Source organism: Protopterus annectens, chromosome 9.part0 (genome assembly GCF_019279795.1).
Source record: "Protopterus annectens isolate FY-2018-M chromosome 9.part0, PAN1.0, whole genome shotgun sequence".
In the NCBI taxonomy this organism is placed as follows: domain Eukaryota; kingdom Metazoa; phylum Chordata; order Ceratodontiformes; family Protopteridae; genus Protopterus; species Protopterus annectens.
The window spans coordinates 1,466,058,143-1,466,076,636 of NC_056743.1; the positions used below are offsets into that span (position 1 = coordinate 1,466,058,143).

The window sequence follows — 18,494 nt, forward strand, 5'->3', positions numbered from 1 at the left end:
GTGTGTGTGTGTGTGTGTGCGTGTGTGTGTGTGACTGCGTAACACTATAGTACAAATAACTAGATAGGTAGGGGTTCTACTGACAGGCTTGGCAAATGTGTGTGTGAGTGTGTGAGTGTGAGCATGAGTGTGAGTGAATATGTGTGTGTTACCATTTTGAGGTGTGTACCACCCAGTACACATCCCATTGCTTTTCTTTACAAGGCCTGCTGATGTCATTCATCTTAGATGTACCTGTATACACTTGTCAGCCCTCTAAGCTCTGTGGTGTGTGCAATAACTGCAAAATACTATAGTGGAAATACTTAGGTAGGGGTTCTAATCTCAATACCAACAACTATAGTAATGTGTGTGAAGCATATACCCTGTGGTTGTTGTGTGTGCAGGTAATATCATTTTAAGGCCTGTTGACCCCCTACCCATGACATCACTTTAAAGACTCTGTTAATGTTATCTGCCTCACATGCACCATATAACACTATACAGCCCATACCAGTCATCTGTACAGATGTACATGGGATATCCACGTTTGTAAACTATATGTGGTCTGTGTCCCCTGACAATGAGCATACCTGTGATATCATTGCCAAATATTTCACAGTTACCATACTGACACACATGCTAGCATCAGACATTGTACATGACTGACACATCATGCTGATACAAAGTCTGTTACTCTATCACTTGTGCAGGTTTGTAGGAGCAGCAGACATGACTGATTGCTATGTCTGGTGGGTTATCTCACCATCCATGAAGGCATTCACAAGATTACCTCTTGTAAGAGGTTGTGTGTTATTTCCCAGGCATATAATCTATGTGGAGCATATCATGTGTACGCAGCACTATAGTACATACAAGTGGATATGTAGAGTTACTAATATGTCTATTGGCAACTGTGTATGTGTTTCTGTATGCACAACCCCTGTGGCTGTCCTCAGTGTGTGTATGTGATGGCTATACCATTTTGTGTGCCTCTTCCACCTTGTGACCTCCCCTATTGCCAACCTAGTGTCATCCCATACAGATGTCATCCACCGTACAAGTACAATTTCACAGTTTCTAACAGCAAGCCACTGTGGTGCAATGGTCATATCACTGTGTATTCTACATTAATAGATGTGTAGGTCATCTAATCTAAGTGTCAACTCCATGTGCATGTGTTTGTCAATGCATGTCTCCATTCAGCAGTGTGTGTGTGTGTGTGTGTGTGTGTGTGTGTGTGTGTGTGTGTGTGTGTGTGTGTGTGTGTGTCAGATGGCTCTAACATGTTAAGGTCCTCTGAACCCACCATTGGCAATCCTAACAGCCCCTGCAATTGTCACCCACTTCAATAATAGTGGCAGACACTGCCACACTACAGTATCACTGTGCTATTTGTATTATGTATCTAGCACTATTGTTCATAAGACTGTGCAGATAGGGCCTGTGCCCAGCCCTTCACCAGCTGCCCCATGTATGAGACTATGACTCTGTGTGCACTACAAACATTAGAGGCCATGCATGCATATGAGATGGCAGACACACATGCTGGTGATTGTCAGGTTAGACTAACACAAGCTGACCAGTGTCAGTTATACATACCGCAAACCTGTCATACACAGTACCAGGCATACCCTCATCAACTGCATGACGGTTGAGTGGATGTGACAGAAATGGCAGGGGCAACAGGTGCTGACAGCTGAATCTGTTGCAGTTGAAGTAATGGCTAGGCTTGTGAGGGACCTAGTGCCAGTACTCAAGTAAATCCTTCTGTATATGTGAGCCTGTGGTCCTACAGAACACCCAGGTGACATGTATGGTGGCTGTGTCAAGGGTGTGTATGCAAGGTCACATTGCCCCTCACACACTGTTGCATGTAAACACACCTGGTAAACATGTACATAAACAGCTGTACCTTGGCTATGAAAATGTCACTGTGTTTGCATTCTGCCTTATCATCATTGCTACTGTCAGCTGGCCCACAGTCTGCAGACATACAGACACCTGGACCACAACAAAATACAGTGCATGACACTACAGTCAGTCAGCAGTACTAACAGCAATAGTGCATCATGGCTAACAAGGCACATACACTTTGCTGCATACCCATAACTACTGCCAGCAGACAGCACCTTACACAGCATGACATTGCTACACTGTACTATAGTCACCCTGTGCCTCTGACCCATATGAGCATGTTCCTGCATTGATGGTATAGATAACAGGGTTGTGGCACAAATATCAACACATGCACAGGGTGTGGTGTTGGATTGCCTGAGGACTAAGCTGGGCCATATGGCTGATATCGTGTGTGTGTGTGTGCGTGTGTGTGTGTGTGTGTGTGTGTGTGTGTGTGTGTGTGTGTGTGTGTGTGTGTGTGTGTGTGTGTGTGTGTGTGTGTGTGTGTGTGTGTGTGTGTGTGTGTGTGTGTGTCTGAAGTGGTGATGTTTAACTGGGCCATGCAGGGGAACTGTGCATGACTGGTGGTGACTAGCCTGTGATAGGGATGTGTGAGTATTTGTCTGCACACCATCAAGTTATGTGGATGCCTGACACAGGGCTATGTTAGACAGCCATGGACCGTACATAGTAGGATGTATGATTCACCATCTCCTGGCAGTGATGTGGAAACTGGTTCTGCCAGGAGTATCACTGGCACCACCAGGCCCAAGGACAGATGCAGTACTTCTCCCTGATGATGACTGCTGTCTACTGGATCCATGTCCCTGTTGGGATTGGCCAGGACAATGTGCCTATGGCCTGCTCCAGTGTGGTGTGGACAGCACCCACCCTTTGGTAGTGCTGCTGGTACTGCTACTATGAGACTGTGAATGTGCACAGCCATTGGGCTCACAGCTGATCATGTTGCTGACCTATGTCCACCTGGTTGATGCCCTACTCCCACCACATGCTCAAGTACAGACATTGCACGGTTGAGCAGTGACAATGTCTCACCCCATTGTCTGTCCACAACATCTGCAAAATGACGTATGGCATCAGAAATGTTGTGGAGCTCATCACACATGTCAGGGAGTGCTGCATTCATGAAAGCCAATAGACCAGTGAAAACCACACTGCATGCTTGCAATAGAATATTTTAATAAAAAACTCTAGCACCTCGGCAACACAGCCTTCCAAGAGTTAATACACAATTGAAAAAAGCCACAGTATAAATAATGAGCATATTTAAAACAATTAAACAATTAACTTATCAGGGTTAAGCAATTACAGGAATACTCTTAAATTACATTCCTTATTCAGACCATATGGAGACAGAATATTAAACTTAAGAATAAAGAGTGTTTCTTTATATTGTAATTTATTCTTTAATGACACAATATCATTAGAAATAACCTGCTCTGGGAGCATGGCCAAGATGCCAGTCTGATAGCAGCAGAAATCCATAGCTTTGCTTAGATTTTAATATCCTGACAGGAAATATACTTTAATTTTTAGAAAAACCTAACTAAAAGTATATTAAACATTAGTTATTATTTTCTAAAAAATAATACATAGTCAAGAGAATTTTTTAACTATTCCTGTCAAGAAGTTTTCTACCGGAGATCTCAACATGAGCAACTCGAAGAACCCACACCAGGAGAGTGCAATGAAGAAAGAATTACATCTTATAACAACAAGCATCCAAGAACTGTCACTAAAAATGGACAAATTCGAAAACAAAATGGATGTTATCAAACAAGAATACGGTAAACAACTGGAACTTCTAAATGGAATAGTAAAATACAATCTGAACAGATTCTTGCCTTAGCGGAAACAGTAAATAAATAAAAGTTGTGCCTCGGTTGTTCATGGATGGTATAAATGTTGCACACGTTTTGCTGCAGAGACATCATTATTATCCTCTGAGGACTAAGATATTAAAAGTATTTCTTTTTTCTGTTACTGCAGTGTATGAATCTCCATTTTTATTGACTCATAATGAAAGTACTTTTTTAAACCCTTATTGAAAGACACTTCATTCTGAACTTTCTTCTTGACTGCAGTCCTATCTTCTAGTTTTCTTTGTTTTGTATTGTAAAAAAAATATTTCTGGCCATATAAACTGTTCAGCCAAAGATTACACACCAGCTTATATTTATTTCTCATGATAGAAACAATTTAATTTGTCACTAATAACTGCATTGTCCTGTCTGTGGATTTGGAATATGACACAGACTAATATAATCTGCGTCTCTCTGCGCAGAATCAAAGCTGCCAGCAGTTACTAGAATAGGAGTTAGTGGTGCGAACACTAGGGTATCACACACATGGGCATGGCTTTATAGTGGGTGGGGCCAAGACAGATTCAACAGCTATGAACCCAATTTATTGACAGAACAATACTTACTTGGAAATATAGTCTTCTATAAAGCTCTGAATGTAATTAAGAGAGGTTATAAGAATTTCTTTCGTTGGTCTTCAGTTTGGATTCCCATATTGAACAACATAATGATTTTATATGCTACTGATAAACAGACACTTGATTAGGTTTATGTATAATTCATATTCTTTCACTTCTTGGATTTTTTTCCTCATTTATCCTTGACTAATTAACCATTTGGACTCATGTTTGGGCAACTTCTAAATAGCTAGTACCTTTCTATAGGGTGAATAGACTATATAGCAATAGCAAGACCTTGGGTCTAGTCCAAGACATTCAGGAACAAGTACTTGACCTGCCAACTCAGCAGCTACTTCCCCTTCCCCAAATGTGGAGCAACCATGGAGGCCATTACATTAATTTGTGGGTGGGGAACAGCCCCCAAACTGATACACTGAACGTCAAACCAAATATTAGAAATTGCCATTTCTTCAGGATCTGCCTCTACAGATAAAACAGTTAAGACAAGTTCTATCACTTTACTGCACTTAGTAAGCAAAAATATTAGACTCCAAATGAAATATCCAGCGACTCTGCAATTTCAATACAATGGCCTAAATTATGCAGTAAAAAATAAAAAAGAAGCAAAAACGGCTTTTGTCAAAGCCTTTAAAGAACTGCCATGAAGTAGTGTACTTTTACCTAAAAAGGCTCCTAATACAATGAATATATGCTTCCATACATCTGTGCATGCTAAATTGCGTCAAATGACAAGGTAAAATACTTCATTTACCTTTTTTCTATCTATATCCATCGCTTTTTGTTTGGGCATTCTGAATTCAGTTCAAGGAGTATCTCCACACCGTTGTGAACAAACTACAACACCCATAATCCTTTGCAACCATGAATCAAAAAGATTAAGCATAACTGAGGTCAAAGGAACAACTATGGCATCTATCTAAGCCCAAAACAACACCAAAAATCTGTGTTTGCAAATAAAAACGAAAGCAAGGCTCAAACATTTCAGAAAACCTTTGTATCTGTATTTTCCTATTAAAAAAGTGAAGAATCTCATGAAAATGGCATTCGGAAGGTAAATCCAGCCTAGAACTAAGTACAACAGTTTAATCAATTATATACAAATGTAAATATATAGGTTATTGTTTTCTTTTCTTGTTATTTTTCTTTCCTGAATATATACAAGCCGGACTAATAAAAATCTTCTGAGTCAGATTCTGCAGCAGCTGCTGCAGCTGCAACAAATAACTAGCCCTTATTAGTAAATTCAAAGTAAAGTAATGTAGTTGGGTCTGTTTTGTTTTATATACTGTTCATATATGATTTCTTTAGCTTCCAAATAAGTATGCATAAAAAATGTAAGCATACCAATCTCGAACAGCAGAGACTATGAAACACTTTTTGATACTGTTTTTTATGATCACAACACTGAATCTTAGAAGTATATGTGCTTGACTCATACATAATAAATGGATAATCAGGACTATAAATATTCTTAACTGTAAACACTGACCCAACAAGTAAAGAACTGCTGTACACTAAAAATTATTGTACTTGAAACCATCAAAATAAGAAACATGCAAACAGTGACTGACAAAACTATATTAAGTTAAAATCAGTTATGCATGTAGTTATCTTCTATGTGTGAACATAATAGAAAAGCTACAGTTTGCTTTGAATTGTAATATGTTTAGATTACCTATTAAGCTAGATATATGTTTTAAAAAATGCTCAGCTTAATTACTTTCAAATGAATAAAGAGTCAAAAATCACATCTCTTATATATGCTTTGTCTGGGCAAGCTATTATGTGTGTTCTTATTTTTTATTGCTGGGACTTAGAATGACAGAATTTTTTTATATTATAGTTGTAAATTTTGTAAATGTTCTATTTAACTCTCTTTCAGTTAGTGGGGTAGCGTGGGTATACACAGGGGGGGGGCTGAAAAGGTGTAATGTCACACATATTCACACCATCAAATTTTACCAACAATTCTAATAATTTTGAAATGTTATTTTGTCCCCATATACTTTCATTAATTCTGAAAGCCAGCATTCTGTGTATTATAGCTTTTAGATGATACCTGTTGATTCATGGACTGTAAACGGCTTGCAAAATAAGAAAAAGAAGAACCTACTAATGCATTTAATTTTTAAATCTAACGCAGAGATAACTTTCATTCAAGAAACACATATGTTGAAAGAACAATGGGAGAAAGATACAAAAAAAATGGGTGAAAAATATTGCTGCTGCTGGTGACAGTATGGCTTCTAGGGGAGTTGGTATAGTAGTTAAAAAATCCTTTGATGGCACTATAATGAAAGGTAGTTATGACCCAAATGGCAGATGGTGTTATTTTACTTGTGAACTGCTGCCATTTAAAAAAAACTTTCTTAGTCCTGAATGTTTATGCTCCATGTTTGCATCAAATAACCTATCTATATGAGATATATAGAATCTTAGAGAACTTTCTTAATTATCTCTATATCATAGGAGGTGACTGGAACATAGGTTCATAGTTGTGTACTAGGCTAATAGCTCTGGAGTCTTTACAAGTCTAGCCCATAAAATTACCCTGGCATTGAGCCACCTGATCTTAGTTCCCAGTGCTTCTGTCTAGTAGAGCCACTGGATTGATCCCCAAAATAAACAGCCCTTGCAGGTCTTGAACCCAGGACCCTCTACACTATAGTCACAGCACTTAACCACTATGCAATCTGAGCTGTTTATGTTATGTTAATTAATCCAGAACTTGATAAGACAAATAAGGATAACAAGCAACCTGTTCAGCTCGCTACATTAATAGCTGAAATAATGGAATATTTTAAGTTAGCTGACCCATTTGAAAACTATAGAAATAGTATAACTACTAGTAAATTCACTTATTATTCACCATACCACAAGTCTTGGTCTAGAATAAATATATTTTTAATATCTGAAGTTCTATTAAATAATGCAGTCAATTACAATAATGAACCTAGAAAAATATCAGATCATGCAAAAATAAACATTACACTAAAGTTGGGGAGCTCAGTGCAAAGACTCCAAACAGTTAAGAAATGGACGTTAAATACTAACTTAATAAAGAATAAATAAGTTTTGCAAAATATCATTGACATTCTCACCCAAGCTAAAAATAACCTTGAAGTAACAGATATACCATAGGACATTTAATGGGAAGCAACAAAAGCCACTATTAGGGGAATATTAATTCAAAAAGCTGCTCTCTATAAAAAATTAAACAAAGAAAAAGTCATAACAATAGAATCAAAATTAAAAAGAATAGAGTCAGAATTACAAATTATTCATTCACCAGTACTTGAAAGTCAAATGGTTACACTACAGGGACAATTATGTGAAATTCAAACACAACAGTACTCAATCAATGAAATTAAACTTCTTCACAAATATGCCAAATGGGCTCAATCGCCCTCAAAAGCACTGGCAAGAATCATAAACATAAAATCCCTACCAAAATAAAGCAATTAAATTATAATAACAAATCTCTAGATATGAATGAAGAGATTATAGCAGCTTTTGAAGAGATTTACCAAAAACTATATGCCCCCCATGATCAGTTTAATGAATCATTATTTCATCAGTTTACCGAACAGTTACAATTTCCAGTACTGAATGACGGACAAATAAATAACCTTAATGCTCCCTTAGATGTAGAGGAAATCATTGCTGCTGTAAATAAGTTGAAACCAGGTAGATCACCAGGGCTAGATGGATAAATGGTGAAATTTTACAAGACTTTCAAAAAACAATTAGCTCCAATACTACTGAAAGTATGCAAATACATAATAAAGTATGGTACCAAAGACCTGTATATCAATAACTCAAAAACTATATTAATACCAAAACCCAAGTCTGATGCATCAAATCCAAATAATTACAGGCCAATAGCATTCATAAATATTGAGATCAAAATTCTTTCTACAGTCCTAGCTAGTAGAATCAAAAATATCTTACCTCTCATCATATCTTCTGAACAACTAGACTTTATGAGCAACAGACAAATATATGACAATACACTCACCATTGATTCAGTCATCAGTTTAAAAGTGAATGATAAATGCTCTAGCTATGCACTGTCACAAGATGCAACTAAAGCTTTCGACAGAGTACATTTTGACTTTTTATTAAAGATACTCGCTGCGGTAGCGTTGTCACCTCACAGTAAGATGCTGTCCAGTTCGATTCTCAGCTAAAGCGTCTTCTGCGTGGAGACATGCGTGAATGGGCGTACCTTCATTGAAGGTTGTGCGTCAAGGCTGGCAACTCGGCATGTAAAAATCTACTGCCAATCATTTTCGGACCGGAGTTTTGCTAACGGGGAAAAGCCGAAACAACAACACAACATTAAAGATACTCAAGGAATGTAGCATTCTGAAGATTATATAAACATGGTTAGGGCTTTATACAAAATGCTACAACAACACTATTTATAAATAAAAAACAATCAAAACCTATTCAAATTATGAACGGTACAAGGCAAGGATGCCCACTATCACCATATCTGTTCAAGATATACATAGAACCTCTACTTCTTAAAATATCACAAAGAACTTACCACCATCTTATGAATATTTCCAAAATCCTAATAAAGTGTACAACTTTTGCTGATGATCTAAACATCTACTTTGAATTCTCTAATGCAGATTTGAATAAGATATTAAACTCCATTGAAAAATTCTCAAAAATATCTAATTATGCTATTAACCCAAATAAATCAGTCATATTCATTCTGAATATTATAGGACATAAGGAATTCTATTTCACTGAAACTGAAGTTAAAGTAAATTATAATCTCAAATATCTTGGCATCATGTTCACTCACCCCCAATCTGATATGACTAAAAACAATTTGCTTAAAACCTGGACTAATATCACTGAAGACAATAAGAGGTGGTTAAATCTCAATCTATCTCCACTATCTAAGGCAGCTATAGTTAAAATGAATATTCTTCCAAGATTAATGTTTCATTTTAGTGCTATTAATCAAAATATACCAACAAAACTTCTTTTCCAAACTTAAAACACTACTAGGAAACATTATTTGGCATCCAAAAAATATAAGAATAAAATACACTAGATTAACGTTACCTAAACAAAAAGGGGGGTCTATGTCTACCTGATTTCCAAACATACTATAACATTATAAATGCTAGTCGAATTATACAAATAGCAAGTTTTGAGCCATTCAACAAATCATGGTATCTACTATGGATTAAAATATATTACAATCATCTAATGTCATCCAATTTAAATCCTAAACCAGTACCCTTTCTAAATTCTAAGACATTAAAGCATTTTAAGGCCCATCCCATAATCATAAGAAACACATTAATATTTCAAAAGCTGGTATCCTCCCTAAATCTTAAGGATACTTTGGTACTAGGACAACCAATACACCTTAATCCTAATATTAAATTAAATAATACTATGATAAATCTGAATCATTATCCAAAAACTTAAACATCACTGTATGGGACTTCTACCAGGTCAAAAGCCTTTCAATTGTAAATATTAGGCAAAGATTTGAAGTAAATAAAAGTTATAACACCATAATCAACCAATTAATATACCTGATTAATACACATACTATGAATGTTAAAATAGATAACCAAGACATGCAGCTATATCAACAAATTATTAACCTGTTATTTTTGAGATCTAAAATGTTATTAAATACTTATGGATTAATAACAAAAACTAGATAACAAGATGCACTTCTATATTCAAAATTTTGGGAAGAGAAAAATAATACAATTACTGTTGAACAAAAATCTGCTGCAATCGAACTTACTTTGAAATTAACCCCCCTCAAAAAACTAATTTATACACAAATTATGATTAATAACAATGCTCATCACACACCACTTTTTCTAAGTAAAATTAATCCCTTACACTCTCCTTATTGTACCATATGCTAAAACAGTGTTGCCGACACCCTTCATATTTTTTTTTGAGCTGCAAGAATGTTTACAAACTATGTTGGTCATTAAGAACCAAGTTAAAAAAAGGGATGCACTAAATCTACCTTGTCATGGGAAATGGCAATTTTACATGTATTCCCCCATCAAATTTTCCTATAAAAATAAACACATCATAGTCACATTGTGTGCAATGATGAAATCATACATAGCTCAAAACTGGTTAGATAGAAGTAAAATCACATGGGAAGAATTTAAAGGAATGGCTGTAAAGTACTTAGTAGCCAGCAAACTAATTACAGGAAGCCAAAAAAAAATCTATCCTACTATCAGAAACATTGGAAAATGCTTATAGAAATCTTAGGACAAAACTGATTTATGAACAAGGGACTACACCATCAGTATTAATCAATGTGAATAAGGAAAACTAAAGATAATTAGTATTGTAAAATGTTTACCCACAAAAACAGGGGGCAGGTCATGGTAACACACACACACACACACATATATATATATATATATATATATATATATATATATATATATATATATATATATATATGATGAACATTTAAGGTGACATCAATGTATATAGTGTACATAGTTAGTACAAGATATAACGTTAGGTGGGCTAGAATGTCTTAATGCAAGTGTTTTAATGTCAGATTTCAATATGATGTATATTATCTCTGTGTAGTTTTCTGGTTTACAGCTCAATATAAACAGCTTGATTGTTAGTTAATTCTGCATATTGTTAGTTTAACACTGATGGTTCATGTTATGTATATCTTATTAGGATTACTGCAACTTGAAATTCCAAGTACCTTGTCCTAATATTTTTCTGTGTCATGTTTTCTTGAATTAAAAAAAAGAAAAAAAATGCAATAAAAAATATATTTGAAAAAAAAAAAAAGAAACTGCCATTTCTGCAGGAGTGAAATTTTCAAGTTGGCAATTCACTGGACTCATTCATGAAAACTACCCTATATCCAAGTCATTTCTTTGTATGCTACATCAAATGGGACGTTGCCTTTAGATTTTATCTTACTAAAGCTCTAATGACAGCATACAACTGCCACTGATTTTTTAAAACTTTTTCAAAGTTATGAAGCCATAGGTTAGCAACAGCACCGTGATTAGTAAGTTATTGCACTACAGTGATGTGTTAGAAAGTTAATATTCCTGATGTGGTTTCATTGGTACACAATGCCTTGGTATCAAGTAGAAAAACCTGAAACCACATGACCATATTTAGGTTTGAACTGAGAGCATGATACAATAGACTTATAATTTATAATCATTAAGCCAGAGATATTCTATAATATATCATGAATACCTTACCAGTGCAAATAGAAGAGCTTGCATCTGTGAAAGTCTCCTTCCCAGACTTAGATCTGAATCCTTGCTGACAGGTACATCCGTAGCTTCCAATTGTATTGGTGCAAATGGCGTAATTACCACAGATGCCCATGTTTTCCTGGCACTCATTTTTATCTGCATTTTACAGGATAACATACCATAAGTAATGTGTGGCAAAAAAGTGAAATGCACAACTTTGAAAAAAATGAGAACTGCATGAGTTTGCTATTTTTTCATTCATGGAAAAATGTCTCACAGGTGTATATCACTAACAGCAACATATGTAGTAAAGTATTAAATTAAGTGCATATAAACAAACATACTTTAAAGACAAGACAGTATATATGCACCTTCCTCTCTAGTGTCTTTTGTTATAGTGTATTAGTTTTAAATAAATAATTAAATAAGAAATAAAATAAATGCATCTCTGTTGCTCATGCATGGTACACATTTCACAGTTCTTTGCTCCACAGATAATTTCTTACTTTCAGTTAGCTAGAAATTACATTTGTCTCTCTTCTGTTTCTGCATTGTATGACATTTTTGCTTTATTGCATCTAGCTGGATGTATCTATTATAAAACCTTATGGAGAGACATTTAGTTTTGAACTTTCCTCATCTGCAGTGCTTTCTTCTTCTCCTTTTTTGTATTGTAAGAAAATCTATTTCTTACCATATAATCTAATTTATGGAAGTTTGCACCACTGCTCAGGACTCTATTGATGTAAACGATCTTGTCACTGATGACTGTGTTGTTATGTCTATGGTTTTATAACATGGCATAGATTAGTGGAATCCACTGAAGTCAGGCCCATTCACAGATGTCAGCATTCATGCAAAAACTGGGGCATCATTTAAACGGACATTTTTGGTTTTGTTTGTGGGCGGAAAAAACAAAACAAAACATGAGAACATGATAGTTTCCGCATTGCTTAGCCCAGTTTATTGCCAGAGCAATGCTCATCTGGAAATACAGCTATAGATATAACTCTGAAACAGATACATAATTAGATTTATGCATAACTCATGATGCCGCATTTGTTGGATTTTCTTCCTCATACATCATCAAGAACCATCTGGACTCATACTTTGGAACACGTCTGAAAAAATCAACTTTTTTTTATATAAGGCAAATAGACTACTTAGCTATAGCAAGACTATGGGTCCATTCCTAGTAGTTGAGGAACAAGTAGTTGACTTGTCACCTCATTACTTACTGCATCCTTCCCCAAATGTGGAGCAAATAAGGAGGATGTTTACAATAATTTTGGGGTATGGTAACAACCCCCAAACTTCTGAGCTGTAGATTCACAACAAACTATCGCAAATGCCATTTCTGCAAGCATGACAGTTTTGAAGCTGGAAATTTGTTCAATTGGTTCTTGACATACAGCCTAATATCTAATTTTTCTCACATTTTACAACAGTGCAAAGAGATTTGGTATTAGATTTCACCTTAGTACAGCTCTGGTCATAAATTACATCTGCCACTGATTTTCAAAACTACCATTTTAAATATTATGCGCAATGTTAAGGTAAGATTTTTTTTAGGAAGGTATAGGTCAAAAACAAAGCACATAGGACAGTAACTTATTACTGTACAATAATATGGTTGAATGTTATCATTCCTAGTGTTGTCCAATTGATATCTCTCCATTAAAGTACACATTGTCTAATATTCATGTAGGAAAATGTGAAATCACATGAACATTTTTTAAATTTGCAGTGAAGGTGTGATAACTGCAAATCTGTTAAGTTATAGTCTTTAAACCAGTGATATTATGCTACTATTTCATAAATGTCTTACCAATACAACCAGAAGAGCTTGTATCTATGAAAATTTCCTGCCCTGACTTAGACTTGAACCCACGTTGACAAGTACAGTTATAGTTTCCAATAGTATTGGTGCAAATGGAGTAACTGCCACAGATGCCTGGATTCTCCTGGCACTCATTTCTATCTGCATTTTAGAAAATAACATATCATAGTTAGTGAATGTCAGAAAATGACAAAGAACAACTTTGTAAAACATGACAGCTACATGCATTTGGCATTTTTTCTGACAAATAATAGAAATGCTTCACAGCTCCATATGAATAACTAGATCATGTGAAGTAACATTAAAAGGAAGCGCATACACAGAAATATCTCAAAGACAAAACAGAGTACTTACAGCTTTCTTCTAAGGTATTGTTCTTCGTTATTGTAAATTAGTCTTAAAAAAATAATAAACAATCAGTTGGCACGAAACATATACCATTGGAAGCCACAGTCAGCTGGAGGCAGTCATCTATGAGCAGAAGTCAGAGAAGGTTTTCAGGTCAGCAGAGAGTTGGCTAAGGATATGGAAATTGACTACAGTGACAGGACAATAATTTAAGGAAGTGCTCAGTTCTCAGGTACCTGAGAAAGGAGAGGAAATATCTGGGGTCTGAGAAGTATGGTAGAGTCTGTCTCACAATAACATGTGTTTGAACTATAGAACAGATATGTAGCTATGACAGAAATGGAAATAAGGTGCATAAGGAAATCTGGTGGTGGATTACAGAAGGTCAGTAACTCAGATGGTATACATAGTAAACTCTACACTGGAATTCATGCTGATAAAGTTTATAGTAATTTAAAGAAAACTCAACCATGGCAATAGAGCAAAAGGGTAACAAAAGAAAGTCATATGGAGCAAAGGATCATTTGCTGCAAAATAAAGTCATAATGGAGAATTATAAAAAGGGGAAGAATCTAAGTATGACATGGATATACTACAATTAAGCATTTGACAGCATCGCACATTCATGGATAAAGGAGCGCTTACCTTACAAATATATAAGATACAGCATACACTGATCAATTACATTACAGTAACTATGAATCAGTGGCAAACCACTTTGTAGTTAGGCCATGATAAAGAACAAATTAGTATCCCAGGAATAAAAATCCAAACAGGGATAGTCCAAGGTGACTCTTTGTTACCACTGCTCATTTGCCTTGCTCCTAATTCATTAAGCTGTTTAATTGACAGATCAGGTCATGGCTACAATTTGGTTCCCAGAAAACAACAAACTGTAAAGACTTCTCAACTTTTTTTCTGGATGATTTAAAATAACATAGTTCATCAGATGAGGAAATGAAAGTACAACAGCAAGTAGTCAAAACTTTCTCAGATAATGTGAGAATGTCATGTGAAAAAAGTAATCTTTAAAGCAGGAAAGCTGCACCACCAAGGAAATATCATTCTGGCATACAAATCTGATATTAAAGAACTTGAGAAAGAGGGAGTATATAAATATCTGGGAAGTGATGAGGAATCAACAATAAAACATGAAGAAATGTAAATAATGCTTAGTAAGGAATATTTTAGAAGACTAAAATTAATACTGAAAACAGCCCTGACATCTAAAAACAAAGTACAAGCTATAAACTGATTTGCTCATACTGTTCTAACTTATAGTTTTGGGGTGATTGACTGGCCCCAAAAGGTATTGGATCAGTTGGACAGGAAAATAAGAAAAATGCTCCATGCTTATCAAATGATTTATGAAAATCAGTGTATACCAAGATTATATATTCCCAGTTCTGAAGAAGGCATAGGCCTCCTCAAAATTTATTACATGTATATATTTGCAATCGTAGGGCTGCATACATATCTGCTGACCTGACAAGATGCAAACATAGTGAAGGTTTTATACCATGAGGAGAAAAAGTCTAAGATGAGTTCCCTGCTTAGTTTGGCAGAAGCATATCTGTGTCAAGCAGGAATGGAAATCAAACCAGAAGTAGGTAAAAATCAGGCAGCAACTGAATGTGCCAAAAAAACAAAAGAAAGAAACAATATATGGTTAAGGATCATATGAGAAGGAAAGAAATGTGGAAAATGTATAAATATCCAAAGTCAAAATACCTGTAACTGCTAAAGGTGCACTGAGAAAAGTCAAGCAAGGAAAAGAAAAAAAAGTGTCACAACCACGGACCAACGTAAAATAAAAACAAGAATTTTTTAATATCCAACGACACGATAAAAACAACAGGTCCCCTTGTTTCAAACGATAAGTGCTTTCAGATTTCTCCTTCTTCAGATCGTATAACAGGAAGGGGAAACTGTTACATTTAAAAACATGCAAAGCACCAATCAGACGTCATTTTCAGGACAAGCCTCTTATTTTCCAATGAGTAGTTGCACCATTGAAGGACTGTGAAAGGAGACACTCCTTCTATTCAGCCAATCACTGTTCTCTTGTTCTTTAGCATAGGTTTTAATGGTACTATGGCATTAAGTCCTGGCGATCTATCTGCCCTTAAATTTATAATCCATTTGGCTTTGTTTCTTTCAGTATTATTTGTTATGTCCCCTTGTCTCATACCTTGAAAAGTAATTTCAATGACTTGAAATTTAAAGTGATGGGTTGGAAATTGTGCAACATGACATGCTAATGCATTCTTGTTGTCTATATTCCAAATGTCATGAAGATGTCTTAGAATTCTATTTTGAAACATTTGGTCTGTTTTTCCAACATAATATGCTGAACAAGCCTGACATACTGCATGATAAACAAGATGCAGTGTACGACAGTCAGCATGACAATGGAATGAATATACTTTTCCAGTAGTAGGATGCCTAAAGAAGTTTGCTGTATCCATGCTGCTACATGCACAGTGAAATGTACCTTTCTTCTTACTAATAGTCCTGTGAGAAAAAACATCTTTCATACAGAGTATGCGCTTTAAGTTCTTTTTGTTCCTAAAAGTAAACTTGGGAATATCACCTACAATTTCACACAGCCTGTTGTCCTGTGTGAGGACAGGCCAAAACTTTTTTATTATCTCACAAACTTGCTTATTATCATTTTTGTAAGTTAGAATTAGATTACGTTGCTCTTTTCTGGGAATATTGCTTGTAGTTAACCCATTACTAACATTGGCTCTCCTATGAAGAAACGGGAAACCTTTGTCTTTCCTAAGTTGAGCCCTTTTCTCAACACTAATGGTGGTATCTTTGAAGCTGTAACCTCTTTGTCCTAAGTTGGCCTGAAGTTGCTCTAGCTCTCTATGATACTCAAATTATTGAGTGCATAGCCTGGAAATTCTAGTTACTTCATTCACCATAATATTCTTAGACACATGCTTAGGATGTAAGCTGCTTTTGTGCAAGTAGTGACTTTTCCATGTGTCTTTCCTATGTATGGTAGTATTAACCTTTCTTTCTTCATCTAGAAACACCGTCACATCTAGGAAATCAATACTTGCAGGAGGACTTTGAGCCAGGAATTTCAAGAAGGTAGTAGTTCCATTCAAGTAAGTTACAAAGTTCTCCAATTGCTGTGCATTACCTCTCCATAGGAAAAAGAGGTCATCAACAAAAAGACCATAGTAAATTACATTATTATACCATGGATTCAAGGTGTTGAGAACATATTTCTCTTCCCATTCTGATAACACCAGGTTAGAATAGCTATTGGTACATGGTGTGCCCATGGCAACTCCCCAACGCTGCCAATAGTAATTCCTACCGTAATAGAAAATGTTGGGTGTCCAAGATGATGTCAAGTAGGGTACATATGAGATCCAAATCAAGATTATGTACCACTCTTCTACCCAAAGTTCTTATAGATTCAACCCCATAATCATTGGGGATAGAAGTAAGAAGGCTACAAATGTCCATAGTCACAAGAAGAATGTCAGGAAATTCAAATGTTGGTCTATGACAGAGCCTAACTGATTCAAAAAAGTACCTGCGTCTTTAAGAATCATTGGTATAGCTGTTAGCAATTATTTTAATTCCCTTTCCACATAAATTGATAAGGGCTCTGTGACCCAACCATGGCCTGCTACAATTGGTTGTAGTGGAGGACTGACAATGTCCTTATGAATCTTTGGCAGTCCACCAACCGAGGGTATGATGGGATGAAGTGTCTCATAGAACTCAAATAAGTCCTGACTTATTCATCTTTGCATCAATAATTATTCTAGATCCTGTTTCACACCAGCAATTTTCATATCCAATTGTACTTTACTTATTTTCTCATAGGTCTTAGTGTCCTGTAGCATTAAATCCATCTCATTACAATACCACTTGGAATCTAGTACCACTGTGGCACCGCCTTTGTCTGAGGGTTTAATCACAACATCTTGATTGTGCTGTAAATCAATCAACCCTGCTTTTCCTTTTGTAGAAATGTTATGATAACATCGTATTTTTGTTTCCCCCTGTCTAATTTTCTCTACTTCATTCTCACAGAGCTTAATAAAGAGATCCACTGTGGGATGATTCACGTGGACAAAAGTACTCGGTTTCTTTAGATATTGTGGCTGTTTGGCTTGATTTCCAAAAATGTTACGTAGAGATACATTTCTGCCAAAATACTTGACTTCAAGGACAAACTCACTAAGGTCAGAAGAAAGTGAAGGGATGAAAGTTAGACCTTTGTTTAATAACTGTAGCTGGTAATCACTGAGTCGAACTTTAGATAAATTCACTACTAAATCAGAACGGTTCACTATATGGGTTTCTTCCTCTTTCTTTCTTGACTGTTGGACCTGGGATACCACAGGACAGTAACTCATTACACTGCTGGGGTTTATATTAGAACACCGAACATTCAAAATGTTGAGTGTTCTAATATCGAACCCTAGCAATTGAAAAAAAAAAAACATTGAACATTCGGAACACTAAATTTTTCCTAGGGAAAAAATTTGCTGTTCCAAAATACATACACACAACACAAGCACACCAAACAAACAGCAATCCACACACATACACCTAAACTCTAACACCTAACCCTACACTAAACTATACAAACACCACTAACTATCCACTTACCTTAACCCAAACCCTAACTCTAAGGTCCATCACTATCGCACAGTCACCTTACCCGCGCCCTAAC

General features: G+C 35.8%; 1 protein-coding gene across 1 annotated transcript in view; it reads right to left on the reverse strand.

Moving 5' to 3' along the window:
* LOC122810707 (adhesion G protein-coupled receptor E1-like) overlaps positions 1–17,361 on the reverse strand; it is a 160,980-nt gene extending 143,619 nt beyond the window's left edge. Inside the window, exon 1 of the mRNA XM_044082271.1 lies at positions 17,343–17,361. Coding sequence (XP_043938206.1) covers positions 17,343–17,361 — 19 coding nt within the window. The remainder of the gene's footprint in view (positions 1–17,342) is intronic.
* Between the last annotated feature and the right edge of the window lie 1,133 nt (positions 17,362–18,494).